Source organism: Oncorhynchus keta, chromosome 22 (assembly GCF_023373465.1).
Source record: "Oncorhynchus keta strain PuntledgeMale-10-30-2019 chromosome 22, Oket_V2, whole genome shotgun sequence".
In the NCBI taxonomy this organism is placed as follows: domain Eukaryota; kingdom Metazoa; phylum Chordata; class Actinopteri; order Salmoniformes; family Salmonidae; genus Oncorhynchus; species Oncorhynchus keta.
Window position 1 is genome coordinate 13,522,093 of NC_068442.1, and position 26,132 is coordinate 13,548,224.

Here is a 26,132-nt window from a genome sequence, read left to right on the forward strand (position 1 = left end):
CTAAGCCCATCTGTCAGGCCCAACCGCCTGTCCTCTCCTCCTCTCCTCCCTCCTCTTCCTCCATGACCGATGGCTGTGCTGCGTAACCACAAAATGGTACTTTACGTGAGACAACAGAATGTTTCACTTTCGACGCCAATGTGTTCTTACTGAACTTGACAATATAATATATAATAATAATATATGCCATTTAGCTGACACTTTTATCCAAAGCGACTTACAGTCATGTGTGCATACATTCTACGTATGGGTGGTCCCGGGAATCGAACCCACTACCCTGGCATTACAAGCGCCATGCTCTACCAACTGAGCCACAGAAGGACCACAGAATGACTCACATTCGACATCGACTGACAGACATGGAGCTTATCGACAACACCACTCTGATAATGAATGAACGAATCCGAAGTAATCAAGAAGCGTCGGAAAAAGATCAAATGCAAATACTCTTCTGAGAAATGAGGGGGATATCCAACAGTGGTTTACTACAGAGGTGAACGCTAACTCAGCTAGCCTGAGGAGATACTGTATAATGAATACAAGCTGCTTCTAGAATCAATCAGGCTTGTGGCATTAGACAATCCCAATAACATCGTTGGTACATGTTAGAGCTCAGCCACGCTGGTAAAGTTGGTAATCAGCCACGCTGGTAAAGTTCCCAGAGTGAAGAAAATTGAGGACATCTAGGGAAGCACAGAGCCGTTGTGTGACACTCAGATGTGGATTAGACTGCCATCTGTAGACGTATTGCCAGATATACACACAGGGATACAGTATGACATGACTGTAAAAGTCCCGTATCTGCAGCTCAGATCTACAGTCTGTGGATTACCTTAATCGGTCCTCTTCCATACAAAGCAAATACCCTAAATTCTTATGAAAACTTCTTGATTCTTCTCCTGTGAGAACAAAGGGATGTCAGTCAAGTGCAGCTGGGCCAGTGTACAGCACTGTGTCTCCAGATGGGTTGACATCAGAGTGGCTTTCACTCACCCTCCCAGCATGTCCACCAACCCTTGTGTCTTGTCTGTGAGCCCCTCATATCAAACCTGACTGCTTGTGTTTTGTCTGACTGTCACTGTGTTGTCGTGTAGGCCTTGTCGCTGTGTCGCTCTGTCAGAAGACATGTCCCGCATTTGCAGCCGGCGTTAGCAGGCAGGAGGATGAGTGCATTTGTCAGTAGAGCTGACACACATCCCACGTTTTTGCACGACTGACACAGGGGGCCTTCGTAATGTCACATCCCTGGATCCATAGCCCGGGGATATATGTAAACATTTGCACACACAAACATGCGAGCACACGCACGCACGCACACACACACACACACACACACACACACACACACACACACACACACACACACACACACACACACACACACACACACACACACACACACACACACACACACACACACACACACACACACACACACACACACACAGTGTGATGACACAGGAGTGAGTAGGGGGCACACAGTCTGTGGGAGTGTCTATTGACTGACTGGCTGGGGCTCTGGCTAGGTCACCCCTCATTCCCACAATCTCCAGCTGTCACATCAAGCAGCAGCCCTCCTCTCCCCTCCTCCACTTCCTCACTAACCACTTCCCCTCTCACACGTTTCTCTCTTCTCCCTGTCCATTTTTTACTGAGGCCTCATCATCTTGATAGTCTTGCTGCAGCACATCACCTGAGTGACCAAGATATTGCCCCTTTCTGATGGATCAGATAAACTGTTTTAAGAGATATCCTGGCTTGCATCTAGAGGCCTACAGTCGGGAACGCCACAGATTTATGTTGACGTAAACATTTGGAATGAAACCATTTGGATCTGATACGATGGCTTTAAATATAAAAATATACTTTTGTCTAGACATGTCTTTCTGTACATACATAACTTCAACATTTGGGAGACATATTTTGTCACTCTTACAGGCTTGCTCCTGATCCGGCTGTCTAGTTTATGGACTAGCACTGCCGTGTAGTGGTCAATTGGAGAACTGCATGTGTTGAAGAACAAATTATGAGGACATGTCATTCTAAGAAATTACCACTAGATGGGGGTATAGTAAGAGGCATATTCAAGACTGAACTCAAGACAGAGATGCTGCTTGGTAAAGAAATAGAGGTTACAATGTGTTACAGTAGCAAGGCTTATGTTGTAGCTACATAAGTCTTGGGGATGTTTGAACTTGAAGCCGCTATTTCCGTCTGAATTGTGCTTTTATAATTTGTCTCCAAGGCTTATGGGTCTATGCGTGCTTCAAAGCAAGGCCATTCATTACGTGTGACATCACTGACATGGCTAAGCACTTGTTCCCTGTCTAGATGGCAGATGAAAGGCCTCCTCTAAAGCTCATGCATCCCTAAACAACCTGTTGTTTTAAGCAGGTTGGTACACTTATCAAGAGCAGCACAAAAGTAACAGAATTATAGTTACTCCTGAGGATGCAGTCAAATTGCTGTGGTCTGAGGGGCTTTGGTCCATTTTAGTAATTATATTTCTATGAAAGCAGCACTACTTCCTTCCCCTACGATGAGCCCCACTGCCACTGCCTTTAACTCAAGTCCTGCAGGGCAATTGAGGATTAAAGAGGTCAGTCCGCCGGGAGCTACTTACTTTATAAGTGCATCTCAGAGGATTCCAAAGGGTCAACAAGGTTTGGGTACAGGACATGAATGATTAATTATGGAGCAGGAATGAACTCATCATTATCATTTTTTAAAATATTTTATTTATTTAACTAGGCAAGCCACTTAAGAACAAATTTGTATTTACAATGACGGCTTAGGAACAGTGGGTTAACTGCCTTGTTCAGGGGCAAAACGACAGATTTTTACTCTGTCAGCTCGGGGATTCGTTCTAGCAACCTTTCGGTAACTGGCACAACGCTCTCACCACTAGGCTACCTGCCACCCTATTTTCATAATCATCATCATATTTTAATATACTGTAGCTTGTTGCTAGCCGCTAGAGTCACATGTTGGACATTGGATTCCTTTTCAAACCCTCGGGGTGATGGCACATTAAGTCCCACAACATTGAAGGTGACGTTGTGTGGTGGTTGTGTTTTCTGGGTTCTTACCTTATCCATGTTGTGTTGGATTCTAAACTTCCTTTTATAGCAATGCTAGCAGCTTTTTCAGCTGAATTTCCAACCTGGGTCAACAGCCCGTGTTCATGGTTGAACAGTTTGAGAGACAATAAGCAGGGGATTGAGGTAGTCAGAGTCAAGATATTGGGACACACTGGTCCTGGTTCTCAACCCAAACACTTTCCAGTCTAGACAAGTGGGTTTTAATAGCATATAATATTTAGACAGCGTTATGAATCAGTAAATAAGAGGTGGAGCATAACAAGTCTGTATTGAGGTACTTAACTTGCTGACGAATACAGGCATGCATTTACCCAGCATAGCTTTTGATAAAGAAAATGGGATGGTGAAAAAAAAATATTTGATCAAAAAAAGAAGTTCAAAGATAGTAATTGGCTTAGTTTATCACTAACATGAATTCACAAATCTTTTTTGATTTCTTTAAGGAAACAATCTCATAACTAAAATATTATCAAAGATATTTATTAGAATTAAATCAAAACAAACACATTTTTTTCACAGAATTTATATTACGATAATGATCAACACATACTTTTGCCTTCTTTTACATATGTTTTTGTGAGGCTTTCTGTTCAAAGTTAATGCAGTTTTGGTGTTACCAAAGGGTCAAAAGGTGCTTTCCATATTGAGTATATACAGGGCATTGCCAAGAAAAAGGTTATACTTTTCCAGATTGGTTGTAAAATATATAATATCAAGTTAAAGCATCACATCTTTCCCACAATCCACCCGTAGAATACTTTTCAAAGGGGTTACGGATCAGAAATGTACATTTCTTAAATATTTCTTCTCCTTTGGTTTTTCCCCCAACACCATCATTGGATTAATCGATATAAACATTTCACAACTTCCAATTTTTAAGATGCTGCCTTTGAACATCCTCTCCCCAATATCCTTGAACTCAGTATCCAAGTGTGAATTCCAATCTGCTGTATTCTGACTCCAGTCTCATCCGCTCTTCTCACAGTTGGGCTGCGCCCTGCACTCTCTATCCTTTACTTTGTCCTTCTGTCCCTCTGTGCTCTTGGCGGCAGCAGAGTCCACAGCACCGTCCACTCTGAGTTCACTGGCAACAGCTCGCAGGGCTTTGAGCCTGTCCAGCCGTGGGCTCTGGGATCTCTGACCTTTCAGGCTCTCTTGACCCCCATGAACCCTAACCTCCGACCCCTGACCTTCATCGCTGAGGGAGCTGAGCGAGCGCACGGCCAGCCTGCCACGCTGCGCCTTATTGGACAGGGGACGCAGTGAGGTCATGTAGCCGGGGTTGTCCCCTGTGGAGTGGTCTGTGTCCCTGATGACCTCACACAGGTAGCGGGCCAGGTCCTGACTGGAGAAGGACAGGGACTTGTGGGAACGCCGCATTGCAATGGGAGAGGTGAGGGTGGCTGACCCGGACGGAGGGTGGGCCAGGCGCAGGGCGATTGCTGTGCTGCCGTTTTTGGATCCGTTTGGTCCTTTTGGTTTGGTCCCATTCTTCGTGTCTGGGGGCTTGGTCGTCTGAGGGTAGGATGAGGGTATGATGCATTGTGGGTAGCTGTACCAAAGTGACTGGGCTGGACTGGGCCGCAGAGACCTCTGTAACTCCACCATGTTGAAGGCATTCTGGAGAGTGAGATAGGGAAAGAGACAGAGAGGGTGAGACAAAGACAGAGAGAGAGAGGGAAAGAGAGATGAAGAAGATTAGAGAGAGTTGATTAGAGATGAGCTGCTTATAAAAACGAAGAGATTAATAGAAAACACTCAACAGCAGGACCTGAATTTATAATCATATTTGACTATGAAAAATGCAAGTCTGCTGTGCTTTTGACTGGAGAGGATATTTTATTCTACCTAAGAAAAAAGCATGAGGCCTAAGTGGCAATGTTGGCAGCAACAGCCCCATTGATTGGCCTTGTAATTAATTATCTAATTGCAGTGGGGGGAAAAAGTGCTATTAAAGCAAATACAGGCATTATTAAGGATTATTGGTCTCTGACATCATTTTCCAAATGATTCTGCTAGGATGGTTCATTTCCAAGCCTCTACCAACACCAGTCCACCAGGTTTGGTAGAGCTGCCAGACGAACACTCACTATGTGAACTGTGACTCTGTGAATCTTCCCACGCCTTGCTTGGTTTATATACTGTTTGCTTATCTATGGTTTGTATGGTTTCTCCTGTGTCTGTGAGGTGTGATCCTAATTGCCCTAAGGGAATCGATCAAGTTGTATTCCACTGTATTCTGTATTGTAGTGGTCTTATGACTCATAGGTTATGGAGAGATAATGGTAGTTGTGCTGAAGGACATACTGGGATTCAGAGTCTGTATCTGTACCTGGTCCTGCTCCCCTCCACCCTCCTCGTCATAGTTGAGCACATTCTCTCGGATGTCCTCCCATTCTCCGTGGTGTGCGGATACGTGGTAGATGCCCTCCTTCAGGCCCTTGTGTCTCCTCCAGCAGGAGTAGAGGGACAGGCCCATCATCAGCACTGGGCGGGGACAGAGAGCACGTTGGGAGGTGGGCAGCGGACCGGGGGAGAGGGGTAGAAGGTTTCACCCAATGTTCTATCAGTTAGAAATGTACATAAAAAATGGCAGTGTCCTAGACAGAGTGTGCAATGATATGACATGAAATGGATAGTGAGGCTTGGATTGGAGGGGAGAGAACCAGATAGCCACATTTTGTGCACCAAATTGGCTGCGTTGACACATGCAGCGCTATTAGTCAATCTGATTAGTCAAAATACCAATTAGTGGGAAGAGATTTGGTCTGCCTGTGTAAAAAGATCCGTTGTAGTCCACTTATAGGCCTCGAGCGAGGTGGAGAGAGATACATAGATAGATGGACAGACTGGGGGCAGTGGGATTCAATATCACGCCAACATGTGTGTTATATGTGCTGCATGTGCCAGGCAGCAGCACAGCCCACTAGACCAGCCCCAGGCTCTAGAAAATATTTCTGACACCAAAATGGCCAACATACATACACCGATACAGTAAATTGGATACCCAATAGCACTAAACTGGTCTTGTTTTGTAAAGAAAACATCAGTAAACACATATGATCCTTGTGGAGTAAATTACCACCACATTGTTCTATGCAATAATCCAGTCAGTCTGTCCTTATCAAGACTAATGAGGACCCGGAGCTATAAGACAAAGCAACAGAGACTGAGACACCACGTTCTCCTGTATTTTCTATCCTATATCAAAGACGACACCCCTTACACTTCTCTTCAAAAAACCAACACTCTCTGCATGTCCAAGCCAAAGCCACTGTGGCCAGAGCTCCCAGGAATATCGAGGGAGTGTTGTAGGAATGTTGTAATAGCATTGTGTGAACGCTGCTAGAGCACTGACATCAATCACATCTATGTGTTGAATTATACAGTATGCTGTGCTGACCTTTAAAAGCCATTCATCCCTAACAATATTTCTTCTACTGTCTGCCATCTCCATCTCGCCTCCTTTTCTCCTTTCTTTATCTGTCTCTTTCTCTCCATCTTTCGCTCATTCTTGTTAGTCTCTTTGTGTTTCTTTCCTTCATTCTCCGTGTCTCTTTTGACTCTGCACGGCTTTTATCTCTCACTCTAAAGGTGATGCATCAGAACTCGCCTTTTGGTTGGAAGCATCGGCTCATCCATTTAATAATTGAGGGGTGCATTGCAGCAGTTACATTGGACTTAAGTAATGGTTTACTGAACACATGTGACACCCGTCAAGGTCACTCAACTGAAAAGGTTTTCAAAATCAGCAAAAATACATTTCATATAATTGTGGTTTGAAAATTACTCACGGTCTGTGGCTGGAATTTGACTTTGAATTATTTGTCTCTACTTAAGGCATCCATAAATCGTTAAATATTTATATTCTATATGATTATATTTCTATCATCCAGGTCCATCATGAGGCACCGGAACGCGTTATCTGACTCTTCCTAACTTTGATTTAGCCTGGTTCCAGATCGGTTTATGCTCTCTTGTCAACTTCTGTTGTAATTGTAGCATGACAATGGCCACAGGACCATAGGAATTGGAAAGAGAGCACAAACAGATCTGTAACCAGCTAACATCGACTGCAACAAGTGGAAAAGGTAGACCTCCAGCTATGCCTACTCAGTGTGTGCTGGAGGTAGGTTTATTGTCAGGTTCTATTGATCAGCTAACCTTGCTGCATGCCCCCTCCACTGTGCCATACAGACCCAGAGAAACACGATGGAATCCAGATGAGCTGGGATCCCAGCAGTACTCAGAACTCCCCCCTCAGCCACAATATTACCACCTCCACAGTGCTTACCATTTTCTTTTTTATCCACACACACCTCCAATCACCTGAACCTCACATCAAACACACCTCTCCGGGCCAATCAGTCAACACGCCCAGCAGTGGTGCTTTATCACACGCACAGAGTCAGACGAACACACACACACGCACGCACGCACTCACACACACACAAACACACGCACACAGAAGGACAAACACACACACACCACAGGCGCCCAGTGGCACCTTAATTGGGGAGGACGGCTCATGGTAATGGCTGTAACGGCATACATGGAATAGTACACGAGTTCGATACCATTCACTCTATTCCCGACCTTATTATGACCCCTCCTCCCCTCAGCACCATCCTGTGACACACACACGCTTGCGGATTCACAGATACAGACACGGACAGACAAGGAAAAACACACATGACAGACAAGTGTCCACACAAACACACGCGTGCGCATGCAGACACACACAGACACACAGCTGACAGTGGCTGTGCTGGTGTTGTTATATCTGTAAACATTCAGACACACACAGACACACAGCTGATAGTGCTGGTGTTGTTATATCTGTAAACATTCAGACACACACAGACACACAGCTGACAGTGCTGGTGTTGTTATATCTCTAAACATGCAGACACACAGCTGATAGTGCTGGTGTTGTTATATCTGTAAACATTCAGACACACACAGACACACAGCTGATAGTGCTGGTGTTGTTATATCTGTAAACATTCAGACACACAGCTGACAGTGCTGGTGTTGTTATATCTCTAAACATGCAGACACACAGCTGATAGTGCTGGTGTTGTTATATCTGTAAACATTCAGACACACACAGACACACAGCTGATAGTGCTGGTGTTGTTATATCTCTAAACATGCAGACACACAGCTGACAGTGCTGGTGTTGTTATATCTCTAAACATTCAGACACACAGCTGACAGTGCTGGTGTTGTTATATCTCTAAACACACAGACACACAGCTGAATGTGCTGGTGTTGTTGTATCTGTAAACATTCAGACACACAGCTGAGAGTGCTGGTGTTGTTATATCTCTAAACACACAGACACACAGCTGAATGTGCTGGTGTTGTTATATCTGTAAACATTCAGACACACAGCTGAGAGTGCTGGTGTTGTTATATCTCTAAACATTCAGACACACACAGACACACAGCTGACAGTGCTGGTGTTGTTATATCTCTAAACATTCAGACACACACAGACACACAGCTGACAGTGGCAATGCTGGTGTTGTTATATCTCTAAACATGCAGACACACACAGACACACAGCTCCTATCCATCCTCCATGATGCTGCTTTGAGGTTCGCCACCAACCATGGGGTTCTTTGGATGTTAGGTTAAATGTTTAAAGAAGGATTTTTAATCCTTGAGACAATTGAGACATGGATTTGGTATGTGTGCCATTCAAATCTGAGGGGCTGAGTCACTGGCTTACTAGGGCTCTTTCATACCGTCCCTAGGATGAGTGCGTCACTTAAGTGGGTTGAGTCACTGATGTGATCTACCTGTCTGGGTTGGCGCCCCTCCCCCCCTTGGGTTGTGCCGTGGCGGAGAACTTTGTGGGCTATACTCGGCCTTGTCTCAGGATGGTAAGTTGGTGGTTGAAGATATCCCTCTGTGGGGGCTGTGCTTTGGCAAAGTCGGTGGGGTTATATCCTTCCTATTTGGCCCTGTCCGGGGGTGTTCTCGGATGGAGCCACAGTGACACAGTGACACACTGACCCCTCCTGTCTCAGCCTCCAGTATTTATGCTCCAGTAGTTTATGTGTCGGGGGGCTAGGGTCAGTCTGTTATATCTGGAGTACTTCTCCTGTCCAATCCGGTGTCCTGTGTGAATTTAAGTATGCTCTCTCTAATTCTCTCTTTCTCTCTTTCTTTCTCTCTCTCGGAGGACCTGAGCCCTAGGACCATGCCTCAGGACTACCTGACATGATGGCACCTTGCTGTCCCTAGTCCACCTGGCCGTGCTGCTGCTCCAGTTTCAACTGTTCTGCCTGTGATTATTATTATTTGACCATGCTGGTCATTTATGAACATTTGAACATCTTGGCCATGTTCTGTTACAATCTCCACCTGGCACAGCCAGAAGAGGACTGGCCACCCCACATAGCCTGGTTCCTCTCTAGGTTTCTTCATAGGTTTTGGCCTTTCTAGGGAGTTTTTCCTAGCCACCGTGCTTCTACACCTGCATTGCTTGCTGTTTGGGTTTTTAGGCTGGGTTTCTGTACAACACTTTGAGATATCAGCTGATGTATGAAGGGCTATATAAATACATTTGATTTGATTTGAAATCAAATTAAATTGTATTTGTCACATGTGCCAAATACAACAGTGAAATGCTTACTTACATGCCCTTAACCAACAATGCAGTTTTAAGAAAATACCCCCAAAAGAAGTAAGAGATAGAACGACAAATAATTAAAGAGCAGCAGTAAAAAACAATAGTGGGGCTATATACAGGGGGTACCGGTACAGAGTCAATGTGTCATTGTGTGTTAGTTTGTTGATGATGTGGACGCCAAGGAACTTGAAACTCTCAACCTGCTCCACTGCAGCCGCGTCGATGAGAATGGGGGCGTGCTCGGTCCTCTTTTTCCTGTAGTCCACAATCATCTCCTTTGTCTTGCTCACATTGAGGGAGAGGTTGTTGTCCTGGCACCACATGGTCAGGTGTCTGACCTGCTCCCTATAGGCTGTCTCATCGTTGTTGGTGATCAGGCCTACCACTGTTGTGTCATCAGCAAACGTAATGATGGTGCTGGAGTCGTGCCTGGCTGTGCAGTCATGAGTGAACAGGGAGCACAGGAGGGGACTGAGCACGCACCCCTGAGGGGCCTCCGTGTTGGGGATCAGTGTGGCGGATGTGTTGTTACCTACCCTTACCACCTAGGGGCAGCCCATCAGCAAGTCCAGGATCTAGTTGCAGAGGGAGGTGTTTAGTAACAGGATCCTTAGCTTAGTGATGAGTTTTGAGGGTACTATGGTGTTGAACGCTGAGTTGTAGTCAATGAACAGCATTCTCACATAAGTGTTCCTTTTGTCCAGGTGGGAAAGGACAGTGTGGAGTGCAATAGAGATTGCATCATCTGTGGCTCTGTTGGTGCGGTATGCAAATTGGAGTGAGTCTAGATTTTCTGGGGTAATGGTGTTGATGTGAGCCATGACAAGCCTTTCAAAGCATTTCATGGCTACAGACGTGAGCATTTCAAAATATTTCATGGCTACAGACAAAAGATTTAACTGCCCTTGAACGGGGTATGGTAGTAGCTGCCATGTGCACTGGTTTGTGTCAAGAACTGCAATGCTGCTGGGTTTTTCACGCTCAATAGTTTCCTGTGTGTATCAAGAATGGTCCACCACCAAAAGGACATCCAGCCAACTTGACACAACTGTGGGAAGCATTGTAGTCAACATGGACCAGCATCCCTGTGGAACACTTTCGACACCTTGTAGAGTCCATGCCCTGCCAAATTAAGGCTGTTCTGAGGGCCAAATGGGGTGCAACTCAATATTAGGAAGGCATTTTTTATATCTTGTACACTCAGTGTATAGCAAGATGCAAAAATGTATGTTGACATTGTTGATGCATGTCTGAAAGTAAAGGTTATTACACAACATATAACATGGAGGGAAAATATAAAAGGAGAAACAAAGGACAAGACAAAGACAGATGAGAGAAGGGAAATGCTGTGAGGTTTTATTAAGAAAAGTATGTTCAAAAATACAGTCACTTTAACAACTATTTACCTCCATTCTATATGGAAAGGAAATGTCCTCTTCATTGAATATCAAATCCAACGACACACAGTAAAAATGTCAATGTAATGGACAATAAAGCGTTTCAGTGCTGAATTTGAAACCCATTCAACAGGCCTAATGAAGCATACTTAGATGGCAAATGTTGCCTGTCTCTGGTTCTGTCAGTGGCACATGTTGAACTTGGCAATCAGCCAGTCTGTGAGGGGTTATGTAAATCTGAATTATGGATGATCACTTAAACTTTTATTGGAGTTTGAGGCAGAGGAGAAAAGACGGAGAGTTCCAGTTGAATTAAGCAGCAGGCCATCAGCCCGCCTCAGTGTGTTGTGGGGGATGTGTGTTGTCTGTGACTTTTTGTCCAGGCGTTTGTTTGTCACTTGCGCGCACACACACACAGACAACTCTGTCATCTCCAACATGCCTTGTCTGATGCTGACTCGCTCCCTCAGTTAGGACTTAAAGTAGGAGAACAACTTAAAACCTGAACAGTTATCAAAGGACCTCTAACCGCAGTATCCAGTTACAGACAGCCCAGTCTAAGAACTGTAGCCTTAGTCATGCTAGAGACAGAAGGTGTTGCTTGCTACTGAGCTGTATTTCCCATCACAGAGATGTTTCAAGAAAAGTTCATGTAAACTCTTGGTGACCTCCGATTTCTATTTTGATATATTCAGGAATTCGCCAAATTCAAAAGGTCAAAAGTTCGAGTGCAGGTGATAAATTCCAGGAACTAGAGTAACTACTAGGTACATTAGATGACTGCAACATGCAGTTTCATTTACATATTCAACACATGAATGTCCGTGAGTGATTTCAAGGCCTCCGTTTGGTATCTTTGTAATTATCATATCAAATATTGAAGTATAGCATTTGATCTGTACCTCATGTGGCTGTTGCAATACACCAGCCACATGCCCCGGGGAAGTATTGTGCTGTTGAATTACTTATAGAGGTAGCAGAGACTGTGTGTTGAATCGTCAGACCAATTTATAACCCTGCTTTTGACAGAGAGACTCATAAACAGTATTACAAGTAGCTCTATGGAGAGATGGCCCGCTGCACTGGACACACCAACACACCTTACTATGTGTCAGCAGCAAACATGGACACATTTAGGTTAGATGAAAACGGTAGGAGAAAGTAAATAACAAAGAAATACAGAGGGAGATCAAATCAGACATAAATGGACGTAACAAGACTGGAATGACAAACAGACGAGATAAAAAAAAAGTAAGGGAAAGGAGGATGACAAATAATAGTCTGAATTCACATCACGAACATCAAGAAAGACAAACTACAGGCGGCCATGACTGAGGGGTCCCCAAACTTTTTGAACTGTAACTCAGCGAAAGCTTTGGGTGTTTCATTGTGGCTCATAGAATTATCAAAATCTATGTTTCTAGCCAGGACCCATGCAGCCCCACTGACTGAGGCCACTCACAGCTCATGAGATCCATACTAAGAACACTTGGGGCTCAATTCCATCAAATCCACATTGCAGTATTTACGCAGTAGCTCTTTCCCCATGGCCAAATAAAATCACAGATGGTTTTGGGTACTGCAATAACCTATTACCAGGTAGACACCAGAGGAGGCTGGAGAGAAGAGCTATAGGAGGATGGGCTCATTGTAATGGCTGGAATGGAATAAATGGAATGGAGTCAAACATGTGGTTTCCATATGATGGATGTGTTTGATACTGTTCCATTTACTCCACTCCAGCCATTACAATGAGCCTGTCCTCCTATAGCTCTCTCACCAGCCTCCCCTGGTAGACACACCTCACCAATTGAAGCTTCCAGTTTTCAGAACTAGAAATCTGCGTATCCAGCCAGCTGGGTAGGTTACTTTCTAAATATAATCATTGTAGTTACTAGTTACCTGTCCAAAATTGTAATCAGTAACATCACTTTTGAATTACCCATAAATATAATGTTGCATTTTACTTTATGGGTTGGTTATGTAGGCTTGTTCTAACCCATTGCTTTCTACTACAAATAATAATATGATTAGGCTCTATCTTTACATTTAAAAAAGTCTGTCAGATTTCCAGTCATTACAATTAATTTAATACCTCTTGATCTTCAAGAAAAATAAATGGAAATATGGGAATATAGATTAGCCAAATTGTTTTACCTGAGAATAACCACAAAACGAAGGAGTTATTACTGATTATGATTTTGTTGTCATGGAGGACTGATTGGGCTAATTGCTTTGAGTTGAAAAATAAATGTTGCTCTCGTGAAATGGCATGCTTTGAGCATTACCGAAAAGTACTGTTTGCATCTAGAAAAAAAATTATGTTATATGCTACATTGGTTATTGGCCTATTGTTTACTTTTTTGTTGGTAACACTTTAAATGTTGATAATTTTTGGTGCATGAGGTTAGGCATATGGATACATATTTTTTAATCAGCATTAATTAGATTGAGCAATAAAAACACCACTCGTGGCCTTAAATCAAACTCCTTTTTGACAGTATGGAGTACAATACCATCGAGTTTAGAAGGGAGGAACTGCCTCAAACTTTTATTACATAGGCTGGATCTGCACTATATAGCTGTTGCGAGAGCGCATTTTTCTCTAGCTGTCCACTGGTTGAAAAAACAATGATTGATAGGCAGCTTAAACGTCTTCAATTAAACCATTATTGGGTTAAAATCTCTTTCATAGCACACAACCCCGCAGCCCACGCAAGGCGAGGGGGGCACAAGCTTTGGGGCCCCCCAACCCCTCTAAAATAAAAACATGGTTGGAGGTCGGCCCCCAAGATAGTATATCAACACGTCATTAGCCATGAAATGCCGTTGTCCGGAGCAAATTCTCACAATTTCAAACTCTCCCTAAAAATCCCACAGGGATGCTGCCCCCTGTTGACTCCAATGCTTGCCACAGTTGTGTCATGTTGGCTAGATGTCCTTTGGGTAGTGGGTCATTCTTGATACACACGGGAAACTGTTGGGCGTGAAAAACCCAGCAGTGTTGCAGTTCTTGACACACTCAAACCAGTGCTTCTGGCACCTACTACCATACCCTGTTCAAGGGCACTTCAATATTTTGTCTTGCCCATTCACCCTCTGAATGGCACACATACACAGTCCATGTCTCAATTGTCTCAAGACTTAAAAATCCTTCTTTAAACTGTCTCCTCCCCTTCATCTACACTGATTTAAGTGAATTTACCAGTTACCATCAATAAGGGATCATGTCAAGGAAATGTTGTTTCTAATGGCTTGTACACTCAGTGAAGATTTGTGAACACCCACCCACAACCAAAACCAGATCAAACCAAATCAGAGAGTAAAGGTGAAAGATGGCATTTTCACAGGTAGTAGACAACGTAGTCAATATAGTTACCTAGGAAGGCCAGGACACAGATACTGATGGCAAACGCAGAGCTGAGGCTCAGAGTGTTGTTGTCGTTGTTGTGGTAGAGCGTCAGAGAGACCTCACAGTGGCGCCCACGGTAGCCCTCGGAGCAGTGACACGAGTACTTGGCAGGCGAGTGAGCCACACAGGTGCCGTGGCGACAGGGCCTGCTGACGCACAGCGTGTAGACACACACTTTGCTCGAGTCATTCTCCTTCGTCATGTGACCAGGGGGGCACCTGTGGGGATGCAAATAAGGAAGAGGTTGTGGAGAGTGTGATTCATTCACCTGATCTGGATGGAAATAACTTGTAGTTATAAGGGATAGGAATAGCCGTCCTGGCACTGTGAAACTCTCAGCCAGGTCACCCATGATACAAGTCAGCATTCGATGTGGAAACTGGCTACTAAGTACCCCGAGTGGACATCCCATGGTGATGAAAGGCCTCAGAGATGTTTCACATGCTCTGATCCCAGCTAGGGATGACAGGAAACACTGGAGTCCAGGGGAGTTTAAAGACGCTGCAGCCTAGACACTCCCTGTCACTACGGTTAGCTTTATTTACTCAGGTTGGCACACCGCAAGGATTCTCTAAAGAGATGAGTCATTGCAGGGGTGGGGGGGTGTTCGCTAAGTGCGTTGTTAGGCCATGTGTCGATACTGATAGGATCTAAAGAAAAGCAGCCCTGTTCTTGAATAAGTATTCTCCATCCAAATCTTACCTTAACATTGGAATTATTCCACAAAACTGATGACGATATATTACCCACCTACGGCTGCAAATAGGCTATTGAGGCAGCTTATTACTCGTACCCAATAATTATGTACGAAATCATAGATTGGGCACATCATTGCGCACATGTTGTCACACATCATGAAACACATTGAGGCCAAAAAATTCAGACATTTTTTATCCTTCACTTGTTTGTAACAATTGCAAATACATTGGAAACATTTTATTTTTAGTTAACTTTGTTCTGAGTTTATAGACAGGCAGATTATCAGTCAGACATCTTGATTCTCTGTTTAGCCAAGATTTTCAGTGAATAAAGTGATGTTAACGATGCGCTTTGGCTATATGGTCTTGAACGAAGGCTTTGGGAAACACCTTGGCTACCAAAGATACATCGTTAGAAGGTTATGACGATGATCTTAATGCTGCGAAAGCTTTGGAAATTGTATTTGTCATATAATTCTGAATCAACATGTGTAGACTAACAGTGAATTGTTTACTTAAGGGCCCTTCCCAATAATGCAGAGATTAAATACACAGAGTAATGATAACTTGGCTATATAGTATATTGACACCCTTACATGGACACCCTTTCAAATTAGTGGATTTGGCTATTTCAGCCGCACCCCATGTTGACAGGTGTATAAAATCGAGCACACAGCCACGCAATCTCCATTCATCAACATTGGCAGTAGAATGTCCTTACTGAAGAGCTCAGTGACTTTCAACGTGGCACCGTCATAGGATGCCAACTTTCCAACAAGTCAGTTAGTCAAATTTCTTAGCTGCTAGAGCTACCCCTGTCTACTGTTATTTTGAAGTGGAAACATCTAAGATCAACAACGGCTCAGCCACGAAGTGGTAGGCCACACAAGCACACAGAACGTGACCGCCTAGGGCTGAAGTGTGTAGTGCATAGAAATAGTCTGTCTTCAGTTACAACACTCACTACGAGTTCCAAACTGCCTCTGGAAGCAACGTCAGCTATTCATTGGGAGCTTCATGAAATGGGTTTCCATGGCCGAGCAGCCGTACACAAGCCTGAGATCACCATGCGCAATGTCAAGCGTCGGCTGGAGTGGTGTAAAGCCAACTGCCAACTGTAAAGTTAGGTGGAGGAGGAATAATGGTCTGGGGCTGTTTTTCATGGTTTGGGTTAGGCCCTTTAGTTCTGGTGAAGGGAAATCTTAACACTACAGTATACAATGACATTCTAGACAATGCTGTGCTTCCAACTTTGTGGCAACAGTTTGGGGAAGGCCCCTTTCCTGTTTCAGCATGACAATGCTCCCGTGCACAAAGCAAGATCCATACAAAAATTGTTTGTCGAGATCGGCAAAGAAGAACTTGACTGGCCTGCACAGAGTCCTGACCTCAACCCCATCAAACACCTTTGGGATGAATTAGAATGCAGACTGTGAGCCAGGCCTAATCGCCCAACATCAGTGCCTGACCTCAGTAATGCTTGTGACTGAATGAATGTCTCAGCAGCAATGTTCCAACATCTAGTGGAAAACCTTTCCAGAAGAGTGAAGGCTGTTATAGCAGCAAAAAGGGGACCAAGGCCATATTAATGCCCATGATTTTGGAATGAGAGGTTCATCGAAGAGGTGTCCACATATTTTTAGTCATGTAGTGTATGTACATATAGGTATAGGGATAAAGTGACTAGGCAACAGGATAGATAATTAACAGAAACAGAAGCGTATGTGATAAGTCAAATTAGTTTGTGCGAAGTGGGTCAATTCAGATAGTTAATAGCTACCCGGACCAACTATTTAGCAGTATTATGCCTTGGGGTAGAAGCTGTTCAGGGTCATGTCAGTTCCAGACTCTGTGCATCGGTACCTCTTGCCATGCTGTAGCAGAGTGAACAGTCAGACTTGGGCGGCTTTGACAATTTCTAGGGACTTCCTCTGACACCGCCTGGTATAGAAGTCCTGGATGGCAGGGAGCTCGACCCCAGTGATGTACTGGGCTGTACGCACTATCCTCCGCAGCGTCTTATGGTCAGATGCCAAGCAGTTGCCATACCAAGCGGTGGTGCAGCCAGTCAAGATGCTCTCAATGGTGCAGCCTCATGGGGAGTAATGTGCATTGTCGCGCCCTCTTCATGACTGTGTTGGTGTGTTTGGACCATGATAATTCCTTAATGATGTGGACACAGAGGAACTTGAAGCTTGACCTGCTTCACTACAGCCCCGTCGATGTGTATGGGACTGTGCTCAGCCCTCCATTTCCTGTAATCCATGATCAGCTCCTTTGTCTTGCCGACGTTGTGGGAGAGGTTGTTGTCCTGGCACCACACTTCCAGTTCTCTGACCTCTTCCTTGTAGTCTCATAGTCATCGGTAATCAGGCCTACCACTGTTTGTCGTCAGCAAACTTAATAATGGTGTTGGTGTGGTACGTGGCCACGCATTCATGGGTGAAAAGGGAGTACAGGAGGGGACTAAGCACGCACCCCTGATGGTCCCCCGTGTTGAGCGTCAGCGTGGTGGATGTGCTGTTGCCTATCCTCACCACCTGGGGTGGCCCGTCAGGAAGTTGTTTCATCCCAGGGTCCTTAGTTTTGTGTTGAGCTTGGAGGGGACTATGGTTTTGAACGGTGAGCTCTAGTAAATGAACAGCATTCTCACGTAGGTCTTCCTTTTGTCCACATGGGGAAGGGCACTGTGGCATGTAATGGAGATTGAGTCACCTGTGGATCTCTTGGGGCAGTATGCGAATTGGAGTGTGTCCAGGGTATCTTGGATGATGCTATTGAGCCATGACCACTGATCAGCATTTCAAAGCATTTCATGGCTACAGACGTGAGTGCTATGGGACGATAGTCATTTAGACAGGTTACCTTGGGTGCAGGGACTATAGGGGTCTGCTTGAAACATGTAGGTATTACAGACTGGGTCAGGGAGCGGTTGAAAATGTCAGTGAAGACACTTGCGAGCTGGTCAGCGCCTGCTCTGAGTAGGCATCCCAGTAATCCGTCTGGCCCTGCGGCATTGTGAATGTTATGTCAACCTGTGTTCATGTCTTATTCACATCGGCTACAGAGAGCTTGATCAAACAGTTGTCCAGAACAGCTGGTGTTCTCATGCATGGTTCAGTGTTGCTAGCCTCAAAGCAAGCATAAGAGCTATTTAGCTCTTTTGGTAGGCCAGCGTCACTGTACAAGTCACGGTTGGGTTTCCTGTTATGATCCATGATAGTTTGCAAGCCCTGCCACATCTGACGAGCATCAGAGCCGGTGTAGTAGGATTCGATCTTGGTCCTTATTAATAAAGCCGGTGACTGATGTGGTAAACTCTTCAATGCCATCGGATGAATCTTATGAATCACGGAACATATTCCAGTCTGGTCATCGGACCACTTTCATGTTGAGCGCGTCACTGGTATTTCCTATGTTAAGTTTTTACTTGTAAGCAGGAATCAGGAGGATTCAGATGGTCAGATTTGCCAAATGGATGGTGAGGGAGAGTTTTATATGCGACTCTGTGTGTGGAGTAAAGGTGATCTAGAGTTTTTTTGCCTCTAGTGGCACAGGTGATATGCTGGTAGAAATTAGGTCAAGCGGATTTCAGTCTTGTCAGTTGTCCTGCAAATCGGCCTCTATAGCACCGTCTCTTTCTTATTTGAGTGTCAGGGATTTCAGCCTGGTTCAGGATAATCAATGTCTTTCTTCTCCAACTCATTGAAGTAGAAGTCCTTGTCCAAATCGAGGTTATTGACAGCTGATGTCAGAAGCTTTTTTCAGTCATAGGAAACGATGGTGGAAACATTATGTTTCAAAACAGATAAGATCAGAGCAAAAAAAGACATAAAATAGCAGAATTGGTCAGGGGCCCAAAAAACAGCCGCTATTCCCTTCAGCTCCATTACAACGCCATTATAGCTTATAGCCTAGGGCCCAGAGTTTTTCCTGACAAGATTTCCTGCAATCATTTATGTACCTGCACTCGTGTTTCCTCCAGAGGTCCACACATATGAAGGGGGGATAGCACTGGTGTTTCCTGCAGGCGTCTGAGGGGCAACCTGCGGAGACCCCCTGGGATGTGACCACCTGGAGGCCCTTGGACCCCACGGAGGGCTGCTTTGCCATGGGCATGGGCCTCCCGTTCAGCCTCAGGTCTCGCAGACACCCTGATGGAAAAACACAGAGAGGGAAGGAGATGAGACACAGCAACATAGTGACATTCAGAGACATACACACTAGGCCTGAGGCAAAACCTTTACAGTAAGTTTCATGAAACGATGAAAACACACACACACACACACACACACACACACACACACACACACACACACACACACACACACACACACACACACACACACACACACACACACACACACACACACACACACACACACACACACACACACACACAGATAGCCCAGGGCTTAGCTGTCAGTGCAGCCCTTTGTTTCAGAGGATATTTACTTTGTATGGTTGTCTCGCCATCCTCTGGGAAGGATGTGTAACACATCATTTATACAGACACCTCCCTGCTCCTGAATCATTTATACTGACACCTCCCTGCTCCTGAATCATTTATACAGACACCTCCCTGCTCCTGAATCATTTATACAGACACCTCCCTGCTCCTGAATCATTTATACTGACACCTCCCTGCTCCTGAATCATTTATACAGACACCTCCCTGCTCCTGAATCATTTATACAGACACCTCCCTGCTCCTGAATCATTTATACTGACACATCCCTGCTCTTGAATAATTTATACAGACACCTCCCTGCTGCTGAATCATTTATACAGACACCTCCCTGCTTCTGAATAATTTATACAGACACCTCCCTGCTCCTGAATCATTTATACAGACACCTCCCTGATCCTGAATCATATATACAGACTCATCCCTGCTCCTGAATCAAGTCCTTCACACTTCATCTGCCTCCCAAATCTATAGCCGACCTCCTCAGAGTCTAGATCTAAAACCATTTGAGATAGGAAGGCGGTGGTAGCTAAGGAATCATTCACCTCAGTGATTTAGAAGTGTGAAACACAATGGTGCATCAGTCTTGTGTTGCCAATCACATACAGGTAATACATGATTTTATACCACTTTCGTCCAATCATTTATCTTCCCTCGTGATCCTCTGGCAGTAACAACTCGTGGGAAGTTAGGCGGATAATATTAGTGGTCAGTACCAGGGGGCAGTACCAGATGGTAGTACCAGCATCATACCTAGGAAGCTGTGGTTGTTTCCTGAAGGGAATGAGTTTCCCAGCATCACCACTGTTTGATCGATGACTATCTCCTGACTCTGCCCAGGAGCGGCTGTGACCTCTTGCCTCCCGCCGCCACCATCCAATCGAAGGGTGAACTCTTTGCCATGTCGATCCAGCTCCACCTCGTGCCATTCTCCGTTGTCAAGGCGCTGGAAGGGCAGGGTGAGGTTGTAGAGTCTGTCACCCAGGTTGTAAAAGACAGCCAGTAGCCCTTGAAACACCTGAAATATACAGTGCATATCAATCAATTGAAATGAATCAAAACCGCTGTAAAAATCACAGATCGCACCATTAAAATGTCAAACATTCAATTAAGACCATTGTATTTAATATTTAAACTTTACAAAACTGACACGGGCATTACTTAAAACCGCTGAGATCCCGCTAATGGGATCGATATGACAACAGCCAGTGAAAGTGCAGGGCGCCAAATAAAAAAAAACAGAAATCCCATAATTAAAAATCCTCAAACATACAAGTATTTTACACCATTTTATAGATACACTTCTTGTTAATCCCACCACAGTGTCCGATTTCTAAAGGCTTTACGACGAAAGCAAACCAAACGATTATATTAGGTCAGAGCCAAGTCACAGAAAAACACAGCCATTTTTCTAGCCAAAGAGAGGAGTCACAAAAAGCAGAAATATAGATAAATGAATCACTTACCTTTGATGATCTTCATCAGATGACACTCAAAGGACTTCATGTTTCACAATACATGTATGTTTTGTTCGATAAAGTTAATATTTATATCAAAAAATCTCAGTATACATTGGCGCGTTACGTTCAGTAGTTCCAAAACATCCAGGGATTTTGCAGAGCCACATCAATTTACAGAAATACTCATAATAAACATTGATTAAAGATACAACAATTATGCACGGAATTATAGATACACTTCTCCTTAATGCAACTGCTGTGTCAGATTTCGAAAAAGCACACCATGCTATAATCTGAGTACAGCGCTCAGAGGCCAAAACAACCCAAACAGATATCCGCCATGTTGTGTAGTCAACAGAAGTAAGAAATAGCATTATAAATATTCACTTACCTTTAATGATTACATTACATCATTACATTTAAGTCATTTAGCAGACGCTCTTATCCAGAGCGACTTACAAATTGGTGCATTCACCTTATGACATCCAGTAGAACAGTCACTTTACAATAGTGCATCTAAATCTTAAAGGAGGGGGGGGGGTGAGAAGGATTACTTATCCTATCCTAGGTATTCCTTAAAGAGGAGGGGTTTCAGGTGTCTCCGGAAGGTGGTGATTGACTCCGCTGTCCTGGCGTCGTGAGGGAGTTTGTTCCACCATTGGGGGGCCAGAGCAGCGAACAGTTTTGACTGGGCTGAGCGGGAACTGTACTTCCTCAGTGGTAGGGAGGCGAGCAGGCCAGAGGTGGATGAACGCAGTGCCCTTGTTTGGGTGTAGGGCCTGATCAGAGCCTGGAGGTACTGAGGTGCCGTTCCCCTCACAGCTCCGTAGGCAAGCACCATGGTCTTGTAGCGGATGCGAGCTTCAACTGGAAGCCAGCATTCATCAGAATGCACTCCCAGGAATCCCAGTTCCACAATAAATGTTTGTTTTGTTCGATAATGTCCATCATTTATGTCCAAATACTTCCTTTTTGTTCACGCATTAAGCCCAGTAATCCAAATCCATGACGCGCAATCACTAGGTGCTTGCGTTACAGTCCGTAGAAACATGTCAAACGATGTATAGAATCAATCTTTAGGATGATTTTAACATAAATCTTCAATAATGTTCCAACCGGAGAATTCCTTTGTCTTCAGAAATGCAATGGCGTGGCCAGCTTGTGGCTCTCTGGCAGACCTCTGACTCATTCCCCTCTCATTCGCCCCCACTTCACAGTAGAAGCATCAAACAAGGTTCTAAAGACTGTTGACATCTAGTGGAAGCCTTAGGAAGTGCAATTTGACCCCATAGACACTGTGTATTCGATAGGGAATTAGTTGAAAAACTACAAACCTCAGATTTCCCACTTCTTGGTTGGATATTTTCTCAGGTTTTTGCCTGCCATATGAGTTCTGTTATACTCACAGACATCATTCAAACAGTTTTACAAACTTCAGAGTGTTTTCTATCCAAATCTACTAATACTATGCATATACTGGGCCTGAGTAGCAGACAGTTTACTCTGGGAACCTACTCAATACTGCCCCCAGCAATAACAATCTATAAGGAGAATTTCACAGACAACAATTATCAACAGCAGCTAAGGCTGAACAAACATTCTGGGCTGGAGATGGGGCTGGGAGAGGCTGCTGCCTGCTATAACTGCAGCTTGTACTTGTGTGTCCATCGCTTAATTGGAAACCGTGGGGCTGAGATAAGATAATAGATAATACTGTGTTTTAATGTATGCAGCATGACAGCCCAGATTGTTTTTTGAACTATTGCTCCCTCAGCATGGTCATAAGAGGATAATGCCAACATTCTATTCCCCCTGCCACACTACGAACCGATTAACTATCTATCAAGCCCCTTCCACCCCCCTCCCTCTTGACAGCAGATATATAGGCTCCCAACAATGCATCTAATTGCTTGCAGTCCACACAGCCTAGGCAACCATATGACAATGAGCCCAATTAATCCCAACGTTATACAGAATCCGGCCATAAAACATCCAGCATTACATTTTCAGCATCGCTTAGAAGTACAAACACTTCACTACAAAGTAAAAACTGTCATTGTTTTCACAAGTAAACCTTTTTCTATTTTAATTTTAAAACACTTCATATAAGCATTCATTTCCACCTTTTCGCTAACACTCAACAGAATAATGGGTTGGAAAACACTTTCACTGTTCATTATGTGAACATAAAGATAACATGTTTTTGTCATTGAATATGGCTCCTTGACTCACCTATTACTGCTCATTGGACCCTATGATCACTAGGCTACGCAGCTGATGCCCCCTGGACTGTTTCAATAACAAGGTACCTCATGTTGTTTATCTGTTGGCCCCAGCTTCGAACTCAGGTCCTGTGTGTACCTAACTGACCCGCTCTGCCCATTCATCGCCATTTACCCGTTGTTGTCTTAGCTCTCCATATCAACACATGTGATTGCTTTATGCCTCTCTCTAATGTCAATATGCTTTGCCTACTGCTGTCTTGGCTAGTTCTTATTGTTTTATTGCACTGTAGAGCCCTCAGTCCTGCTCAAAATACCTTAGGTAGCTCTTTTGTCCCACCCCACACACATGCGGAGACCTCACCTGGCTTAACTGGTGCCTCCAGAGACGAAACCTCTCTCATCGTCACTCAACACCTAGGTTTACCTCCACTGTACTCACATCCTACCATACCCTTGTCTGTACATTATGCCCTGAATCTATTCTACCACGCCCAGAAATCTGCTCATTTTACTCTCTGTTCCCAACGCACTAGACAACCAATTCTTATAGCCTTTAGCCGTACCCTTATCCTACTCCTCCTTTGTTCCTCTGGTGATGTAGAGGTTAACCCAGGCCCTGTAGCCCGCAGTACCACACCTATTCCCCAGGCACTGTCATTTGTTGACTTCTATAACCGTAAAAGGCTTGGTGTCATGCATGTTAATATCAGAAGCCTCCTCCCTAAGTTTGTTTCATTCACTGCTTTAGCACACTCTGCCAACCCTGATGTCCTAGCCGTGTCTGAATCCTGGCTTAGGAAGGCCACCAAAAATTCTGAAATTTCCATCCCCATCTAGAACATTTTATGCCAAGATAGAATTGCCAAAGGGGGCGGAGTTGCAATCTACTGCAGGAATAGTCTGCAGAGTTCTGTCATGCTATCCAGGTCTGTGCCCAAACAGTTTGATCTTCTACTTTTAAAAATACACCTTTCCAGAAATAAGTCTCTCACTGTTGCCGCTTTCTATAGACCCCCCTCAGCCCCCAGATGTGCCCTGGACACCATATGTGAATTGATTGCCCCCCATTTATCTTCAGAGTTCGTACTCTTATGTGACCTAAACTGGGATATGCTTATCACCCCGGCCAACCTACAATCTAAGCTAGATGCTTAGGTACAAGGTACAACCAGATACAACCCTAAATCCGAAAACACGGGCACCTTCATTGATATCATCCTGACCAACCTGCCCTCCAACCCCCCGCAATTGTTGCAACCGCTATTACTAGCCTGTTCAACCTTTCTTTCGTATCGTCTGAGATCCCTAAAGATTGGAAAGCTGCCGTGGTCATCCCATCTTCGACGGGGGAGACACGCTAGACCCAAACTATTACAGACCTATATCTTGGTTTCTCAAATGACTGCCTCGCCTGGTTCACTAACTACTTCTCAGAGTTCAGTGTGTCAAATTGGAGGGCCTGTTGTCCGGACCTCTGGCAGTCTCTATGGGGGTGCCACAGGGTTAAATTCTCGGGTCGACTCTTTTCTCTGAATACATAAATGTCACTCTTGCTGCTGGTGATTCTCTGATCCACCTCTACGCAGACGACCCCATTCTGTATACTTCTGGCCCTACTTTAGAAACTGAATTAACAAAACTCCAGACAAGCTTCAATGGCATACAACACTCCTTCTGTGGCCTCCAACTGCTCTTAAATGCTAGTAAATGCATGCTCTTTAACCAATCGCCCGCACCCGCCCGCCTGACCAGCATCACAACTCTGGATGGTTCTGACTTAGAATATGTGGACAACTACAAATACATAGGTGTCTCGTTAGACTGTAAACTCTCCTTCCAGACTCACATTAATCATATCCAATCCAAAATAAAATCTAGAATCGGCTTCCTATTTTGCAACAAAGACTCCTTCACTCATGCTGCCAAACATACCCTCGTAAATCTGACTATCCTACCAAACCTTGACTTCGGCGATGTCATTTACAAAATAGCCTCCAACACTCTACTCAGCAAATTGGATGTAGTCCATCACAGTGCCGTCCGTTTTGTCACCAAAGCCCCATTCTATACTACATACCACTGCGTAGTATATGCTCTCGTTGGCTGGCCCTCGCTTCATATTCGTCGCCAAACCCACTGACTCCAGGTAATCTATAAGTCTTCGCTAGGTAAAGCCTCGCCTTATCTCAGCTCACTGGTCACCATAGCAACACCCACCCGTAGCACACGCTCCAGCAGGTATATTTCACTGGTCACCCCCAAAGCCAATTCCCTTTGGCCACCTCTCCTTCTAGTTCTCTGCTGCCAATGACTAGAACGAATTGCAATAATCACTGAAGCTGGAGCCATATCTCCCTCACTAACTTTAAGCATCAGCTGTCAGAGCAGCTTACCGATCACTGCGCCTGAACACAGCCCATCTGTAAATAGCCCACTGTCATGACGTTGTCCTCTTTGGGTCCAGCAAGCCCCTCTCCCTGCCGGGGCGGCAGCGTAGCCTAGTGGCTAGAGCGTTGGACTAGTAACCGGAAGGTTGCGAGTTCAAACCCCCGAGCTGACAAGGTACAAATCTGTCGTTCTGCCCCTGAACAGGCAGTTAACCCACTGTTCCCAGGCCGTCATCAGAATAACTGACTTGCCTGGTTAAATAAAGGTAAAATTTAAATAAAAAACAACTAGGCTACTGTGATGAGAGAGGTTGTAAATTCCTGGAAGAGATGGTCTCCTC

General features: G+C 44.6%; 1 protein-coding gene across 1 annotated transcript in view; it reads right to left on the reverse strand.

Moving 5' to 3' along the window:
- Nucleotides 1–3,346: 3,346 nt before the first annotated feature.
- Nucleotides 3,347–26,132, reverse strand: part of LOC118400827 (neural-cadherin-like) — an 84,597-nt gene continuing 61,811 nt past the window's right edge. The window contains exons 26-30 of the mRNA XM_052474619.1: nucleotides 20,473–20,737; nucleotides 19,216–19,405; nucleotides 14,521–14,771; nucleotides 5,434–5,588; nucleotides 3,347–4,721 (exon numbers count right to left, since the gene is read on the reverse strand). Coding sequence (XP_052330579.1) covers nucleotides 4,068–4,721; nucleotides 5,434–5,588; nucleotides 14,521–14,771; nucleotides 19,216–19,405; nucleotides 20,473–20,737 — 1,515 coding nt within the window. The 3' untranslated portion in view covers nucleotides 3,347–4,067. The remainder of the gene's footprint in view (nucleotides 4,722–5,433; nucleotides 5,589–14,520; nucleotides 14,772–19,215; nucleotides 19,406–20,472; nucleotides 20,738–26,132) is intronic.